The 19,195-nt window shown below is 39.6% G+C and overlaps 1 protein-coding gene across 1 annotated transcript in view; it reads right to left on the bottom strand.

Annotated features, from left to right (window-relative positions):
* SGTB (small glutamine rich tetratricopeptide repeat containing beta) overlaps positions 1–19,195 on the bottom strand; it is a 58,581-nt gene that overhangs the window by 4,453 nt on the left and 34,933 nt on the right. The window contains exons 6-8 of the mRNA XM_003265996.4: positions 10,918–11,022; positions 6,169–6,307; positions 6,007–6,069 (exon numbers count right to left, since the gene is read on the bottom strand). Of these exons, the coding sequence (XP_003266044.1) occupies positions 6,007–6,069; positions 6,169–6,307; positions 10,918–11,022 (307 nt within the window). The remainder of the gene's footprint in view (positions 1–6,006; positions 6,070–6,168; positions 6,308–10,917; positions 11,023–19,195) is intronic.

The raw sequence follows: 19,195 nt of genomic DNA on the forward strand, positions 1-19,195 counted from the left end.
AGCTTGAGATGAGAGCAAGCCTCCCTAATTCCTTCATATAGGGAGCCCTAAAACTCTAATAGCTCTCTCCAAAAATCATGTTTTAATTTCCATCAACCTGGCCTTTTTTAAGAGTCACAAAACATGTTTCTTATCCCCATCTTTTGCAACTCCTACATGGTGGTCTCACACCTTATTTTGGTACATAGCAGCTTGGAGCCTAAGCCAAATCTGAAACTAAAAGAATTCCATTTTTCACATCTTGTTACAATGCCATAACCTGAGTCCTAGAATGTGTAACCATGCTTAAAAAAAAAAATGAAGTCACAAGATCTACAAAATATGTATTTGCTAGCATGGTAAGAAGGCTGAAATTTGATGAGGGAAAAATAAAAACTACCAATTGCTGAGAAGACTTATCTCACTGGGAATGAGTCATCTGTGCATTTCAGTTCAACAGAAGATTTAATGGATGCAAGACACATTTTTTGAAGGAAACAAAAGATGAATAAAAACTGATTCCTGCCTTCCAAGGGCATATCATGTGATAGAATAATTCTCATCCAAAGTATACAGTCACCCCAGGAGCTTGATATGCCCTGGTAACATCCTAAACCCACTAAATCAAAGTTACCACATATTGGACCACAGCGTGTATGTTCTCAAAAAGGCCCATACATTATTTTGTTGTTTTGTAAGAATAGAGGACATACATATGAGATATCTATATATATATCTATATCTATCTATCTATCTATATCAAATAAACTCTAAAGATAGAAAACAAGGCAGACAATGCTGAGGGGCAAGCCTAGGGAACCACAATGGCCAAATACTCAAACTGCAGATGTTAGATATCTTCCTAGGACCACTTTTATGTAAGAGAGTAGTTTTTAACCTTTCATATATTAGCAGATTCCTGTGCCAATCTCATGAAAAATATGATGCTCTCCCTGGAAAAATGCACACATACACACGTACACAGATTTTTATATATAATTTTGGGAAAATCCATGAGCTTCCTAAAGTCCATCCATGGCTTTCCCACAGGAGGTACATGGACACATTAAGAACCCTGCCATTCAGCCAGACAGAAAGGCCAGGCCACCTACAAAAGGAAGCCCATCAGACTAACAGCAGATCTTCAGCAGAAACCCTACAAGCCAGAAGAGATTGGGGGCCAACGTTCAACATTCTTAAAAGAATTTCCAACCCAGAATTTCATATCTGGTCAAACTAAGCTTCATAAGCAACGGAGAAATAAGATCCTTTTCAGACAAGCAAATGCTGAGAGAATTCATTACTACCAGACCTGCCTTACAAGAGTTCCTGAAGGAAGCACTAAATATGGAAAGGAAAATCTGTTATCAGCCACTATAAAAACACACTGAAGTATACAGACCAGTGACACTGTGAAGCCACCACATAAGTTTGCAAAATAACCAGCTAGCATAATGATGACAGGATCAAATTTACACATAACAATACTAACCTTAAATGTGGATGGGCTAAATGCCCCAATTAAAAGACACAGAATGGCAAACCAGATAAAAAAACAAGACCCATCAGTAAGCTGTATTCAAGAGAACCACTACACATACAAAGACACACATAGGCACAAAATACAGGGATGAAGGAAAATTTACCAAGCAAATGGAAAACAGAAAAAAGCAGTGGTCGCAATCCTAGTTTCTGACAAAACAGACTCCAAACCAAAGAAGATCAAAAAAGACAAAGAAGGAAGCAGAGGTTGCAGTGAGCCGAGATCACGCCGCTGTACTCCAGCCTGGGTGACAGAGCAAGACTCTGTCTCAAGAAAAAACTAAACAAAACAAAAAAAAGACAAAGAAGGGCATTACATAATGGTAAAGGGTTCAATTCAACAAGAAGAGCTAACTATCTTAAATATATATGCACCCAATACAGGAACACCCAGATTCATAAAGCAAGTACTTCGAGAGCTGCAAAGAGACTAGACTCCCACACAATAATAGTGGAAGACTTTAACACTCTGCTGACAATAGTAGACAGATCATCAAGGCAGAAAACTAACAAAGATATTCAAACCTGACCTCAGCTCTGATCAAGTGGACCTGATATCTACAGAACTCTCCACCCAAAAACAACAGAATATACATTCTTCTCATCACCACACAGCACTCAATTCACTCAAAACTACACAACTACGTGGAAATTGAACAACCTGCTCCTGAATGACTTTTGGGTAAATAATAAAATTAAGGCAGAAATCAAGAAGTTCTTTGAACTTCTTGAATGAGAAGAATGAACTTCTTTGAATGAGAACAAAGATACAACATACCAGAATCTCCGACACAGCTAAAATTTCTTTCTTGTTAAGAAACATATAGCACTAAATGCCCAAATCAAAAAGCTAGAAAGATCTCCAGTTGACAACCTAACATCACAACTAAAAGAACTAGAGAAACAAGAGCAAACAAACCCCGAAGCTAGCAGAAGACAAGAAATAACCAAGATCAGAGCTGAACTGAAGGAGATAGAGACACGAAAAACCCTTCAAAAAAAAAAATGAATACAGGAGCTAGTTTTTTGAAAAAATTAATAAAATAGACCGTTAGCTATACTAATGAAGAAGAAAAGAGAGAAGATTCAAACAAACACAATCCAAAATGATAAGGGGGATATTACCACTGACCCCACAGCAATACAAACAACCATCAAAGAATACTATAAACAGTCCTATGCACATAAACTAGAAATTTTACCAATGAATTTCTAGAAGAACTTGATAAATTCCTGGACACATACATCCTCCCAAGACTGAACCAGGAAGAAACTGAATCCCTGAATAAACCAATAATGAGTTCTGAAATTGAGGCACCAATAAATAGCCTACCAACCAAAAAAAAAAAAAAAAAAAGCCCAGGACCAGATGAATTCACAGCTGAATTCTACCAGAGGTACAAAGAAGAGCTGGTATCATTCCTACAGAAACTATTCTAAAAAATTGAAAAGGAGGATCTCCTCCCTAATTCATTCTATGAGGCCAACATCATCCTGATACCAAAATCTGGCAGAGATACAACAAAAAAGAAAACTTCAGGCCAATATCCTTGATGAACATTGATACAAAAATCCTCATCAAAATACTGGCAAACCGAATCCAAGCAGCACATCAAAAAGCTTATCCATCACAATCAAGGAGGCTTCATCCCCAAGATGCAAGGCTGTTTCTACATATGCAAATCAATAAATGTGATTCATCTCATAAACATAACTAAAGACAAAAACCCCATGATTATCTCAATAGATGCAGAAAAGGCCTTCAATAAAATTCAACATCCTTTCATATAAAAAACTCTCAATAAACTAGATATTGAAACAACATACCTCAAAATAATAAAAGCCATATATGACAAACCTACAGCCAATATCATATTGAATGGGCAAAAGCTAGAAGTGTTCCCCTTGAAAACCAGCATAAGACAAGAATACCCTCTCTCATCAATCCTATTCAACATATTAATAGTATTGGAAGTTTTGGCCAGGGAAATGAAGCACAATAAAGAAATAAAGCATATTCAAATAGACAGAGAGGAAGTCAAATTATCCCTAAATGCAGATGACAGGATCCTATATCTAGAAAACCCTATTGTCTCAGTCGAGAAGTTTATTAAGCTGATAAGCAACTTCAGCACAGTTTCAGGATACAAAATCAATGTGCAGAAATCGCTAGCATTCCTACATATCAACAACAGGCAAGTCGAAAGTCAAATCACAAATGAACTCCCATTCACAATTGCCATAAAAAAAATAAAATATCTAGAAATACAGCTAACAGGCAAAGTGAAGGAACTCTTCAAGGAGAACTACAAACCACTGCTCAAGGAAATAAGAGAGGACAGAAACAAGTGGAAAAACACTCCATGCTCATGGATAGGAAGAATCAAAATCATGAAAATGGCCATATTGTCTAAAGCAATTTATAGATTCAATGCTATTCCCATTAAACTACCATTGACATTCTTCACAGAATTAGAAAAAACTATTTTAAAATTCATATGGAACCAAAAAAGAGCCCAAATAGCCAACGCAATCCTAAACAAAAAGAACAAAGCTGAGGCATCATGCTACCCAATTTCAAACTATATTACAGGGCTACAATAACCAAAACAGCATGGTACTGGTACAAGAACAGACACATAGACCACTGGAACAGAACAGAGAACCCAGAAATAAGACTGCACACTCACAACCATCTGATCTTTGACAAACTTGGCAAAAGCAATGGGGAAAGGATTCCCTATTTAATAAGTGTCGCTGAGAGAACTGGCTAGCCATATGGAGAAAATTGAAACTGGACCCCTTCGTTATACCATATATATACAAAAATCAACTCAAGATGGATTAAAGACTTAAATGTGCAACCCAAAACCATAGAAACTCTGTAAACCTAGGCAATATCATTCAGGACATAGACACAGGCAAAGATTTCATGATGAAGATGCCAAAAGCAATTGCAACAAAAGAAAAAATTGACAAATGGGATCTAATTAAACTAAAGAGTTCCTTCTCCAGACCAAAAGAAACAATCAACAGAGTAAACAGACAACCTACGAAATGGGAGAACATTTTTGCAATCTATCTATCTGACAAAGGTCTAATATCCTGCATCTATAAAGAACTTAAACAAATTTACAAGAAAAAAACAACCCCATTATAAAGTGGGCAAAGGAAATGAACAGACACTTCTCAAAAGAAGACACATATGTGGCCAACAAACATATGAAAAAACAGCTCAACATCATTGATCATTAGAGAAATGCAAATCAAAACCACAATGAGATACCATCTCACACAAGTCAGAACAACTATAATTAAAAACTCAAAAACAGGCCAGGTGTGGTGGCTCATGCCTGTAATCCCAGCACTTTGGGAGGCTGAGGCAGGCGGATCACCAGAGGTCATTTGACCAGCCTGGTCAACATGGTGAAACCCCATCACTCTGACAATACAAGAATTAGCCGGCCGTGGTTGTGGGTGCCTATAATTCCAGCTACTCAGGAGGCTGAGGCAAGAGATTCGCTTGAACCCAGGAGGTGGATGTTGCAGTGAGCCAAGATCGCACAATTGCACTCCAGACTGGGTGACAAGAGTGAAACTCTGTCTCAAAAAAAAACAAACAACAACAAAAGAAAAACAAAAACCAAGAGATGCTGGCAAAGTTGTGGAGAAAAAGGAATGCTTTTAACACTGTTGGTGGAAATGTAAATTAGTTCAACCATTGTGGAAGACAGTGTGGTGATTCCTCAAAGACCTAGAAGCAGAAATACCATTCGACCCAGCAATCCCATTACTGGGTATATACCCGAAGGAATAGAAATCATTCTACTGTAAATACACATGCATACATATGTTCACTGCAGCACTATTCACAATAGCAAAGACATGGAATCAACCCAAATGCCCATCAATGATAGACTGGATAAAGAAAATGTGGTACATATACACCATGGAATGATATGCAGCCAAAACGAGAAATAAGATTATGTCCCTCGCAGGGACATGGATGGAGCTGGAGGCCATTTTACCATTTTACTTAACAAACTAACGCAGGAAAAGAAAACCAAATAACACGTGTTCTCACTTACAAGTGGGAGCCAGATGATGAGAACACAATGACACATGTAGGGGAACAACACACACTGGGGCCTGTTGGAGGGCAGAGGATGGGAGAAGAGGAAGGATCAGGAAGAATAGCTAATGGATGCTGGGCTTAATACCTGGGTAATGGGAGGATCTGTGCAGCAAACTACCATGGCAGACGTTTTACCTATGTAACAAACCTGCACATCCTGCACATGTACCCCTGCACTTGAAATAAAAGTTGGAAATAAAAAAAGAGAACCCTGCTATAGCCTTATATCAATACTCCACTACAACCACCACCACAAAAACTCACACTTATTTGTTTCTAAAAAAAATTGCATAGCTACATAGCTCTATGGAAAACATAGCCAGTAGAGGCAGAAAAGAAAGAATACTCACCATACTAATGAAGGCTGGATTATTTATCAAGCTAGCCATGTCAAAGCTCAGTCCAGTTCCTGTCTGTAAAACAATTATATCTGAGAATCAGTCCAATAACTACAATTACAATAAATTGTGAATGACAGAAAATACTTCACTCATTTGGCATTAACAACTTACAGGACTGGATACCTCTCTTAACTTCTGTTCTGCTATTTTCAGATTTGACTTATAGGAATCATTTTCAGGGTCAAGATCTAATGCCTTTTGATAACTTGTAACTGCTTCTTCAAATTTATTCAAGGCAGTGAGGGCCAGCCTGAAGGGAATACAGAGTACAAGAATATCAGATACATGATTAAAGAACATCAGGACATCACAAACATCGTCAAACGTCTGTCTGTCTTGGTATTCAGTTCTAATCCAGATTACACTTAATTTATTCACTGTACTATGGCTTACGGGAGTAAAATTCTCTCCAACTTAAGATTCTATATATCTGAACTCACTCCATTCTGCTTGCTGATAACCTGGTTGTCCTATAGATCATGAATTTAATGCCTAGAGATTATCTTACTTACTATACCATTTTTAAGCTTAATATGTAAAATAATTTGCTTTATAAATGCCTAGAGTAAGTTCCAAAAGATGTGAGTTGATAGTCCTGTGATGACATAAATCCATGATGCTAACACCATTTTTAAGGACTCTAAACTGTATTTGTGCTTCAAAATGGCCCACGTGCTTTCTTCTTCCTAACAGAGGAACAATTAATATCAATTTGCCATTAAGAAAACAGGCTAGAGTTATCAGATAACTATTCCTGATCAAAAGAGATAGATAAAATTAGCATCCTTTACAACTCAAATAACAAATTATACCAGGCACAAGTCAAAGAGGTATTAAATTTTAATGTTCATATTTACCTAGTTATAATTTACTTATTGAAAAATTACTATAGAACTAAACAATAACTGTATATATGGTGAGATAGTATTAGGGGTTTCTGTTTGTTCTAGGTTTGTTTTAAACAAATTACTATTTTCTTTTCTCTTTTTCTCTTTATCGGAACCTAATTCATTTTCTACCAGTCAACCATGTGTGATACTTTATCAGAGTCCCCAGTTAATCAAGAGTCAAGTCAGTAACTATTTACTGAAACTCTATGATGTATAAGAATATTATTAAAATAATATCTAAAGATACTGAGGATCCTGGCTGGGTGCAGTGGCCCACGTCTCTAATCCCAGCAGCACTTTGGGAGGCCGGGGTGGGTGGATCACTTGAGGTCAAGAGTTTGAGACCAGTCTGGCCAACATGGTAAAACCCTGTCTCTACTAAAAATACAAAAATTAGCCAAGCATGGTGGCAGATGCCTGTAGTCCCAGCTACTAGGGAGGCTGAGGCACGAGAATTGCTTGAATCCAGGAGGTGGAGGTTGCAGTTGGCCAAGATTGTGCCATTGCACTCCAGCCTGGAAAACAAGAGCGAAACTCCATCTCAAAAAAAGAAAAAAAGATAAAGTTTCCTGTCTTTAAGAAAATTTCATTCTACCTGGGGAAGACAGGCAACGAGCATGCAAATAAAATGGGCAATATTAAAGGAATGAATAGGAGAGCTGCTCAAAAAGTAGCCACATTGGAAAGATCTGAGTGATGTAAAGAAAGCAGTCATGAAAATGAGGGAGGAGCATTGTAGTGGAAATAGCAGTAAACAGAAAGGTCCCGAGAAAGATGCAAGCTTGGTATTCTTAAGGAACAGGACAAGGGCTGATGAGGAGGGAACACAGAAAACAAAGCATGGAGAGACGATGTCAGAGAACAGCTGGGTGCCAGATGATACAGGACCATTGCTTGGAGTTTGAACTTTATTCTGATTGCAATGGAGTCACATGATATAATTTGTGCTTTTGAAAGCTCACTCTGGCTTCTATGTAGAGGATCTACGTGGGCAGAAGGGTAGAATGGAGGCAGGGAGATCAGTTAGGAAGCTATTGCAGTAGCTTAGGTAAGGGATGTAGTTTGGACTAGGGCTATATGCAAGATAGCGATCAACACTTGGATTCGAGATATATAGAGAAACTAGAATTGACAGGACTTGATGACAGAGTATCAGTACTTATGTCAGGTGTAATGGCAATGAAGGATGACTCTTAGGCTTCTGACCTGTGCATGGGATAGACAACTAATTGTACAATGTATTGAGATCGGAAAGATTTTGGAAGGGAACATGAGTTCTGTCTGGGACATGTTAAGTTTAAAATACCTATCAAACATCCAAACATAGAGCTGAAGAGTAGTAGAACATATGAGCATGGAATTCAAACATATAAATTAGATCCAATAATACATACAGTTGATTCTTATTCACAGTAGTCCTGTTCTATAAAGTCACCATGAACAATGAACTAGCAAATACTGAACAATTGTTCCTAGGGAAAATACAGAGTTAGGTTCCTGCAACTAGTTGTAAATAGTCATATTTTCATCAACTGATCAATATATAATCTGTTTTTATGTGTGTTTCTGATAAAAGAAACTTTATTTAATATATATATTTTATTCATTAGCATTGAATTCTTAGCCAACGGCACTAACTCATGCCTGAATGAAGCTTGTCTCATAAACGTATTTTCTCCATAAGGTACATTACAGTCCTCTTGCACTTAGGAACACTAGATAACACTTCAGCCTACAGTTGGGGGCCACTGTAAACAGCAAAATCACAAATAAAAGGCACAAAAATAAAAAAAAATGTAGCACTAAATAGACTGTTTCAGCATGAGAGCTGAAAGAAAAAGGTAGAGCATCACCTTATTCACCCTCGGCTGAGACAGAGGATATCAGAAGACACATTTTCACTAATTGTGCATGTACATGAATGACCACAGAAGCAGTGTAAATATTGATTTGGGGATTACAAATTAATTTAGCAAGTAGGCAAATTCATAAATACAGAATCTGCAAATAATGAGTATCAACTGTAGATGAATTTTAAAAGCATGGAGCAGGATAAACTGAGCAGAGAGAATAGACAGAGAAACAGCAGCAGCAGAGGATGCAACCCTAAAATACAGCATTGTTTAGAGATGGTAGAGAGGAAGAACAAGCAAGGGAGACTGGAAAAGAGCGTCCAGTAAAGTGGAAGGGGAAACAGGGCAAATGTAGTGTCAGGATCCTAGAGAGTGATGTATTTTGACAATAAGTTAATAGCGGCTGGGCGCGGTGGCTCACGCCTGTAATCCCAGCACTTTGGGAGGCCAAGGTGGGCGGATCGTGAGGTCAGTAGATTGAGACCATCATGGCTAACACACTGAAACCCCGTCTCTACTAAAAATACAAAAAATTAGCCGGGCATGGTGGCAGGTGCCTGTAGTCCTAGCTACTTGGGAGGCTGAGACAGGAGAATGGCGTGAACCCAGAAGGCAGAGCTTGCAGTGAGCTGAGATCGCGCCACTGCACTCCAGCCTGGGTGACAGAGCGAGATTCCGTCTCAAAAAAAGAAAGAAAGAAAGAGATGACAAAGATGAAACAGCAAGTACAGATAACCATCAGGGGCAGAGAATGAGGAACCGAGAAGTGGGATGGTGGCTGGAGGGGAATGCTGGGTAAAGGGATGGGTCCAACTAATGATTTTTTTTCTTTTTTTTTGAGACAGGGTCTCACTCTGTCACCCAGGCTGGAGTGCAGTGACACGATCATGGCTCACTGCAGCCTCAACTTCCCAGACTCAAGTGATCCTCTCACCTCAGCCTCCCAAGTAGCTGGGACTACAGGTGTACACCACCACTCCTGGATAATTTTTGTATTTTTATAGAGATGGGGTCTTGCTATGTTGCCCAGGCTGGTTTTGAACTCCTGGGCTCAAGCATTTCTCCCACCTTGGCCTCCCAAAATGTTGGGATTACAGGTGTTAGCCACCACACCTGGCTCAGTGAATGACTTTTTATGACCTTATCACATGCCAGCCATTATCATCTATTAGAGATGGAAGATCTAATGCTGTAGAAAATGAAGGGGATTGTAATAGTTGCAAAGTTGTGGAGAAGGTACAAGGGAATGGGATCTTAAAGCATGAATGGAGGCAATGGTCTCAGGTAAGAATGCTTCTTTTTTTTGAGACAGAGTCTCAATCTGTCACCCAGACTGGAGTGCAGTGGCTCTATCTCAGCTCACTGCAACCTCTGCCTCCCAGGTTCAAGTGATTCTCCTGCCTTAGCCTCCTGAGTAGCTGGGTCTGCAGGTGCTCACCACCACGCCTGGCTAATTTTTGTATTTTTAGTAGAGATGGGGTTTCACCATATTGGCCAGGCTGGTCTTGAACTCCTGACCTCAAGTGATCTGCCCACCTTGGCCTTCCAAAGTGCTGGGATTACAGGCATGAGTCACCACGCCCAGCCAGAATGCTTCCATTTTAACAAGAAAAAAGGGCATTCTGTGTAGATACAAATGTAGGTAGACCGATGGATTTGCAAGGAGGAAAATGAGTTGTTTTCCTTCAAAAAGCATCTATCTTCTCAATCAAGTATAAGGCAATAGCATCAGTTGAGAGTCACCAGAGAGGGGGTGGTGGAAATTTGAAGGGCGAGGAAGAGGTATGAAATCGTCACATCAGAGAGTGGAAAGGTGACTATAGAAGGAAAAATAATAGAATTGTCTGCAATATTGAGTGCTCATCTGAGATTTGTGGTCATGGACATGAAATTAGTCGACTAAGTACGGTTATATAATTTTCTCCAACAATCAAATCAGTCATCAATCATCTCACTTCCTAGTCAAAGAAATTGTAGTCATTTCCTCCCTTATGTTTTATTTATCTTCTTATTAGTTCAGAGGGTAAAATATTAAGAAGGAAATTCAAAACCAAGCCATTAAGAACAGCATACCTGATGCTACATGGTACTACTTGGAACATTCTCCCAGAACTTACCCCATTCTCCCATAGGCCTTGCTGTACTTTGAATCAATTGCTATTGCTTTTTCACAATCCTTTATCGCATCTGTATAGTGACCTAATTTGCTCTGAGCAGCAGCCCTAAGAGAAAGAAAAGAGAATTTTATTAAAGGCAGTTTTCAAGGCACTAATTTAGATTTTCAGGTACTAATAATACTACCTTTTTCTTGTTCCAATTTGTAGATCACTCCCACTAAATTTCTAAGTCAAACTGTCTAAGATAATTATGTAATAAAATGAAAAAAAAAAAAAGAAAGCTCAGAAACTTCTGTGCAGAAAAAAGTATGCAGGCTGCCTTTCACTGCTTTGCTATGGAAAGGACGAATATGCAAGTCATACAACTGGTCTACCTATTTATACCCTTTCTAGTTTGTCCAAACAGAAAAGTGAAAAAGCTAGGACATCTTGGCTACTATGGAGGCAAAAAGAGTGAGTGACTGCTGTGAATGGCTACACAGAGGGTTGTGCTATTATCACTTTAATGGTAGGGTTAAACTACAAGTAAAAGTGATATCCCAGTCCCCTGGCACTTTCTCTCATTCATTCATTTCTAAGGCCAACTACATTTTATTTCTTTCAGTCTCCCAGAAGTTCTCATAATCTTGTCCCTCATCAAAAGGTTGAAGAGCCAACTTTGGAAAAAGAACACTTGCCTAGATCAAAATCCCTGCAGTTGTGACCTCTCCTCAATAACGTTTCCAAATAGGAAGAAATAGCTCAGAGGAGAAACAGGAAAGAAGAGAAGCTCTAAGATGGATGCTCAGAAGTCAAAGTTGGGGCCGGGCGCGGTGGCTCACGCTTGTAATCCCAGCACTTTGGGAGGCCAAGGAGGGCGGATCACGAGGTCAGGAGATCGAGACCAGGGTGAAACCCCGTCTCTACTAAAAAAATACAAAAAATTAGCCGGGCGTGGTGGCGGGCGCCTGTAGTCCCAGCTACTCGGAGAGGCTGAGGCAGGAGAATGGCGTGAACCCGGGAGGCGGAGCTTGCAGTGAGCCGAGATCGCGCCACTGCACTCCAGCCTGGGTGACAGAGCGAGACTCCGTCTCAAAAAAAAAAAAAAAAAAAGAAAAGAAGTCAAAGTGGGGTGCCAGCAACCAAGGAACAGAAGTTTCTTGGACCAAAGAGGGCCAGGGTGTGGTGACCACTTCTTCGATTTCTCACAACCGCAAAGGAGAATGCTGTGCTGCACAGCACCTCTGCCTCCACCACTGTAACTCCAAGACCTGGTACCCTTTGTATTAATAAAAGTAAAGAAGCACTCTGAAAATTTTGCTTCCAAGCCCAGAAATGAACTTAGGCTCCTTCATGTTCTTCAGTCTACAGACAAAAGTCTCACGCTAATCCAAGGTCTCTGAACTCATGTTCCTCTCCCACTGCAATCTGAGAAGCACTACTCTTGTTTTTCTACCTCTATTCTCTCTTTACCCACATTTGTTTTTCTTTTTTTTCCTTTTTGTGGTGAACAGGGTCTCGCTATATTGCCCAGGCAAGTCTCGAACTCTTGGGCTCATGCTATCCTCCCGCCTCTGCCTCCCTAAGAGCTGGGATTACAGGCGTGAGCCACTGCACCTGGCCCCTTATTTGTTGTTTTAATTGTCCTTAAAAACAATCTTTTTGCTTAACCACCCAGTAAACCATCTCTCTTCCTTGAAATTAGTCAAAGGTCATGTCTTTCAAGGACCTAGCTGGAATCTAATAAGCACACATGAAAACAATAAAGCTGATTAAAACACCACCTATCTCCAAGTATCAGTGAGGATCCTTGCTGATCCTCAATATTCCTTAAGTATGTTCGAATCTCCTCCTGTCAATCAAACTATAGATTAGGGTTATCTAATACTACTTCTATATCACATCCAGCTTATTATTATACTCTACAAATACTGGATGTACATAGTAATAATCAATTATTTGCTTGGTATCCATGAACAGATGTGTTATGTAAAACCAATCCTGGATAGAAGAAGCTAAAAGAAATACTGCCAATTCTGGAAGCTGAACCTGGGAATATAAACTTACTAAATTTTCACTAAAAATTCAGCACATTTAGTGGGAAGAAAAGGAGAAGAAATAGGAGTTTAGTTCTAATTAACAGGAAGATGCTGAGAAATTCCCATCATAGCCTGGCTTCCACAAAGCAGATTAACAACATGTGAGTCTGGATCACTGACTTTTCCCCATCCACTGAGAGGATTCCAGGTCAATCAGCATTCATTAAAGTTATGCTGTATAAGGAGCACAACCTTCCAGACAAGTACAGATCTTCCTTTTAGAGTAGCTTAACTCAGAGAAAATTTTAAGAGACCAACCTTGAAAATTTTATATACTTCAATGGGTGACACATAGATACATATGTACTCCCAGAAAGGAGATTTCAAGAAAACTCATATTTATGCTTGGCCTTCTAAGCCACAGTGCTTTCAGGACAAAAACTTTGTGTCACAACAACAATAAGGGAGGAATGAGACGTTGTCTCAGAGCAAGCTCCTTTTTCTACCACTATAGAACGCTCTTGTCCACAGGTGATTTTAGTTCATAGAGCCAGGAAGGTCCCTCAGAGGCCTCAAATGTTCTGGTCTATTCTGCCTGGTTGCTTGAAGGAGAACAGTTCAGAGAGTGAAGTAATGCAAGGAATTAACTGAATGACAATGGAATCCTACCAACTCAGGGAGTTTTTTGTTATTGTTGTTGTGTTTGTTTTTTTGAGACGGAGTCTTGCTTTGTCAACCCAGGCTGGGCTGCAGTGGCGCGATCTCGGCTCACTGCAACCTCCGTCTCCCAGGTTCAAGTGATTCTCCTGACTCAACGCCCCAAGTAGCTGGGATTACAGGTGTGTGCCACCATACCCAGCTAATTTTCGTATTTTTAGTAGAGACAGGGTTTCGCCATGTTGGCCAGGCTGATCTTGAACTCCTGACCTCAAGTGATCGGGCCACCTCGGCCTCCCCAAGTGCTAGGATTACAGGCGTGAGCCACTGCACCTGGCCAAGAAGTTGAATCTAGAATTACAAAACTGCTAAACCAAATTTCATCTAAGAATTAACAACATTTATTGAGAGAACAGGAGTTAATGGACTTTTTGAGACAGATTTTTTAAATAATTTTATTATATATAATAAGCAGAGCCACTGGAAGAAAAAAAATCTTGTCCAAAAACAGAGCATGAGATATATACTAAGTCCAGGGCTTATATCTAACTCATTAGGCAAGGCAATACTATCTGCAAATTCACAGGCCTAGAGTCTGATCTATCACTGACATCTGATTTTGGAAATCTGCTAACGGTGATTTTGTAGAACAGCAAATGCCTCAATCTCATCTCTTTTCTGCCAAGAGTCTCACTTTCTAAACAGTTTATTTGTCCGCACATATGCACAGAAACATGCAAGAAGGGTAAAAGGGCTCATGGGAGGATGGAGAGAGAAAGTTTTGGAAAGGGAATTCAGAGAAAGAACTATGTGGTTTTGAAAAAACAACAAATCTGTTCCTAAACACTTGTGAAACACCTTCAAGAAACTGAAAGGCAATACTTGCCTTTAGATATCTGATTTGCGATTTTTAAAATATAATCAGAAAATGACTCCTCTATACATAATACATATGACTTAGCATAATCTGAGCATCTGGAATGTTACCTAGCAAAAGTTTTCAAAGAGAACAATAATACCATGTGGATTGCATTTTAAGTGGTTAATATATGGCTACATTCAGGATTTAATGTTAACTATTTTTAATTTTTTTTTTTTTTTGAGGCAGAGTCTTGCTCTGTCGCCCAGGCTGGAGTGCAATGGCGTGATCTTAGCTCACTGCAAGCTCCGCCTCCTGGGTTCACGCTATTCTGCCTCAGCCTCCCAAGTAGCTGGGATTACAGGTGCCTGCCACCATGCCCAGCTAATTTTTTGTATTTTTAGTAGAGATGGGGGTTTCACCATGTTAGCAAGGATGGTCTCGATCTCCTGACCTGGTGATTTGCCCACCTCAGCCTCCCAAAGTGCTGGGATTACAGGTGTGAGCCACAGTGCCCAGCCTTTTGATTGTATCTATTTGTTTAGTTAAAATTTATCTTTAATAAATGCATATTCATGCCTTCCCAAAACACTAGTCATTCTACAGGTACACATATTACAATATATTAAGATTATCTAGCAAATCTAAAGTAAAAACACTTATCTGTGTACCTAAATCTGGCTGTAAATTAAGGATGACAACTATTCCATCTACTTTGCACAGAATCTCAGAGCAATCAAGGACCATTTATGTGATCTGCTAACGCTTGCCATATCACATCTACCAAAAAAACTCTTCTAAAATGACTGGGAACAACACAAAACAAGTATAATTATTGTCTGACATGCAAATCTTTCAACTCAAAGTTTCCATAATGTCTCCTGCCCTCATAATTATAAACCAATATAATTGTAATTTATAATTATAAACCAATTATATTGGTTTATAATAACAACTGAAGGATACTGAAAGATACAGCGAAGGAGTAAAGCTACACCACTCCATTTGTTCTCTAAATATTTCTACTTGATTCATTCAACTAATATATCTATTGAAGGCCGGTGAATGCACACTTGTCTAAGAATAATGGATACAGCAATAAGCAAAACAATATTCCTGTCCTCAATAGCACTTAGATTCTACTGGGGGCATGGAGGGGGAGGAGAAGTCTGGCAGACTATAGAGAAAAGGTGGTTTTAAGTCTAGCTTTCTGCCAATGTTTCTTCATACAGCATGACTGAGGCCCTTTTCAGACTAATTATAAAAATGTTAATATTTATTTAAAAATAAACACATAGTCCTTTGCTTCAGTTTAAAAAAATTAAGATTTGAAAGTATAGAGTTCAACAAACCAGTTTTGGTAGTTCATGTGAAAAAGTGGTATGGGTTTCTTCAACTTAAAACTCAATACAAAGTAACAGCAGGACAAGAATAACCATTAGAAGAAGAGATCTAAGATGTGTAACTTCCAAATAATTAGAAAGAAAGAAAAAAAATCAATCCAATAGAAGGGGGGAAATGGGGGAGGGAAGAAGCAGCCAAGAAAAAGGATGCTTAAAAAGAGCCAGGTGCAGTGGCTCATGCCTGTAATCCCAACACTTTGGGAGGCCAAGGCCAAGAGGATCACTTGAGTCCAGGAGTTTGAGACCACCTTGGGCAACACAGTGTGACCCCGTCTCTACGAAAAATTTAAAAATTACCCAGGTGTAGTGGTGTATACCTGTAGTCTCAGCTACTCGGGACGCTGAAACAGGAGGATCACTTGAGCCCAGAAGGTTGAGGCTGCAGTGAGCCATGTTCATGCCACTACACTTTAGCCTGGGTTACAAAGCAAGAGTGTGTCCTCCCCACTCCCCCAAAAAAGGCAGCAGAAAACAATTCAAATTTATCACACAAAACTCAGATTCTCAACTTGGATACAAAATATATCACTTAAACCATAATCATACAGGTTCAAGTTAAAAGGACAGCAAAAGACAAACAGGAGAACTGAAACAACAAAAAAGCTGATGTAGAAACATTAATATTAAACACAAGGCAAATCAAATCATTAAGGATAGAGAGAGGCATTATTTTTACTAATCATCCTTTTAAATTTAATTTTATGTAAAAAACGTACAAAGTTCAGAAGTTAAACCTACATTAGAAGTCTCACTCTCATCCTATAGGGGATGGGTGAGAATGGGGTAGATAGGATAGAAATGGGAGTAAGACTTCAGAAAGATGAAAAAGCAAACCTTCAAACTGAATAAAACAGAAACAATTGACCCTAATTGTATATCAAAAACAATTCAAATCACTTTTGAGCACAGTATTCTGAGTATATATGCTTAGTGAGATGCATTCAAAGACAAAAGAAAAACTGCAAAGAAATCCTGAAGTTTACATAGCAGGCCTGCTACTGGTGTAATATTGGCTTATAATACCAACTGAAGGATACTGAAAGACACAGCAAATGAGTAAAGCTACTGGTGGTAATGGAAGAAGGGTTTTCACCCCGGGAGAAGGAAGATACAAATATAAAATAGGGGAAGATGAGGGAGAATTCTGTGATGCTAGAATGTGAATTGAAGGTATCTGTATAAACTGATGACTTTTCAAAAAATCAATTTCCTAGCTCTGTCCACTGAAAGGACCTAGAAGCAATAAGACCTTAGTAGCAATGATCATCTCCTGCAATGCAATCTTGGTCTCTAAATACATCCTCCACTGAAAAGGACAGAGCTTCCTTGGAGAAATAGTTGAGCTCAGGGCTACAACAGGGAAAGTACAAAGGAAATATGGAATGTCTTATTATCTCAGAAAGCAAGTAAGTGGTTGGTTTTTTTATTTTTTTATTACTATTTTTATTTTTTTGAGACAGTCTTGCTCTGTCTCCCAGGCTGGAGTGCAGCAGCATGCCCAGCTATTTTTTGTATTTTTAGTAGAGACGGGTGTTTAACCATATTGGCCAGGCTGGTCTCAAACTCCTGAACTCAAGTGATCCACTGGCCTCAGCCTCCCAAAGTGCTGGGATTGCAGGTGGTGAGCCACTGTGCCTGGTTAAGAAAGTGTTTTTTAAAAATGAAGTTAAAGGCCAGGCGCAGTGCCTCACGCCTGTAATCCCGGCACTTTGGGAGGTCAAGGCAGGCGGATCACGAGGTCAAAAGATTGAGACCATCCTGGCTAACACAGTCAAACTCCGTCTGTACTAAAAATACAAAAAAATTAGCCAGGCGTGGTGGCGGGCGCCTGTAGTCCCAGCTACTCGGGAGGCTGAGGCAGGAGAATGGCATGAACCAGGGAGGTGGAGCTTGCAGTGAGCCAAGATCGCACCACTGTATCCCAGCCTGGGCGACAGACCAAGACTTCCTCTCAAAAAAAAAAAAAATGAAGTTACATAAAAGGATACACAACCAATTTAAAGGGGCTCTCATTAGCCAAATGTGGGATAATTTAAGAACCAAAAATAACTATTAAGGTAACTGATTATAATATATTGAATAGTGAATTTTTTAAAAATTAATGAGTCCAAATGAATATTCAAATGACACTCAAAAAAGTTGCAGTGAGGAAGAGGGAGAAAGTCAAAAAAGGAAGAGAGGAAAGCTCTTCTTTACAGAAATATGTGAGGAAATATATGTAAAGGAAATAACAAAATTAGAAAAATCACCATTTTGCAACTATCAACATATGTGATAAGGAGAAAGATCATGAATAGATGATAAAATATTTAATAAAAGTTTGTTGGAGGAGGAGCCAAGATGGCCAAATAGGAACAGCTCCAGTCTATAGCTCCCAGGGTGAGTGACGCAGAAGATGGGGTGATTTCTGCATTTCCAACTGAGCTTTGAAGAGAGAAGTGGTTCTCCTAGCACGCAGCTTGAGATCTGAGAACGGGCAGACTGCCTCCTCAAGTGGGTCCCTGACCCCCGAGTAGCCTAACTGGGAGGCACCCCCAGTAGGGGTGGACTGACACCTCACACGGCCGGGTACTCCTCTGAGACAAAACTTCCAGAGGAACGATCAGGCAGCAGCATCTGCGGTTCACCAATATCTGCTGTTCTGCAGCCACCGCTGCTGATACCCAGGCAAACAGGGTCTGGAATGGACCTCTAGCAAACTCCAACAGACCTGCAGCTGAGGGTCCTGTCTGTTAGAAGGAAAACTAACAAACAGAAAGGACATCCACACCAAAAACCCATTGGTACGTCACCATCATCAAAGACCAAAGGGAGATAAAACCACAAAGATGGGAAAAAAACAGAGCAGAAAAACTGGAAACTCTAAAAAGCAGAGTGCCTCTCCTCCTCCAAAGGAACGCAGCTCCTCACCAGCAACAGAACAAAGCTGGACGGAGAATGACTTTGACGAGTTGAGAGAAGAAGGCTTCAGACGATCAAACTACTCCGAGCTACAGGAGGAAATTCGGACCAATAGCAAAGAAGTTAAAAGCTTTGAAAAAAAATCAGACAAATGGATAACTAAAATAACCAACGCAGAGAAGTCCTTAAAGGACGTGATGGAGCTGAAAACCAAGGCACGAGAGCTATGTGATGAATGCAGAAGCCTCAGTAGCCGATGCGATCACCTGGAAGAAAGGGTATCAGTGATGGAAGACAAAATGAATGAAATGAAGCAAGAAGAGAAGTTTAGAGAAAAAAGAATAAAAAGAAACGAGCAAAGCCTCCAAGAAATATGGGACTATGTGAAAAGACGAAATCTATGTCTGATTGGTGTACCTGAAAGTGATGGGGAGAATGGA

Source organism: Nomascus leucogenys, chromosome 18 (assembly GCF_006542625.1).
Source record: "Nomascus leucogenys isolate Asia chromosome 18, Asia_NLE_v1, whole genome shotgun sequence".
Lineage (NCBI taxonomy): Eukaryota > Metazoa > Chordata > Mammalia > Primates > Hylobatidae > Nomascus > Nomascus leucogenys.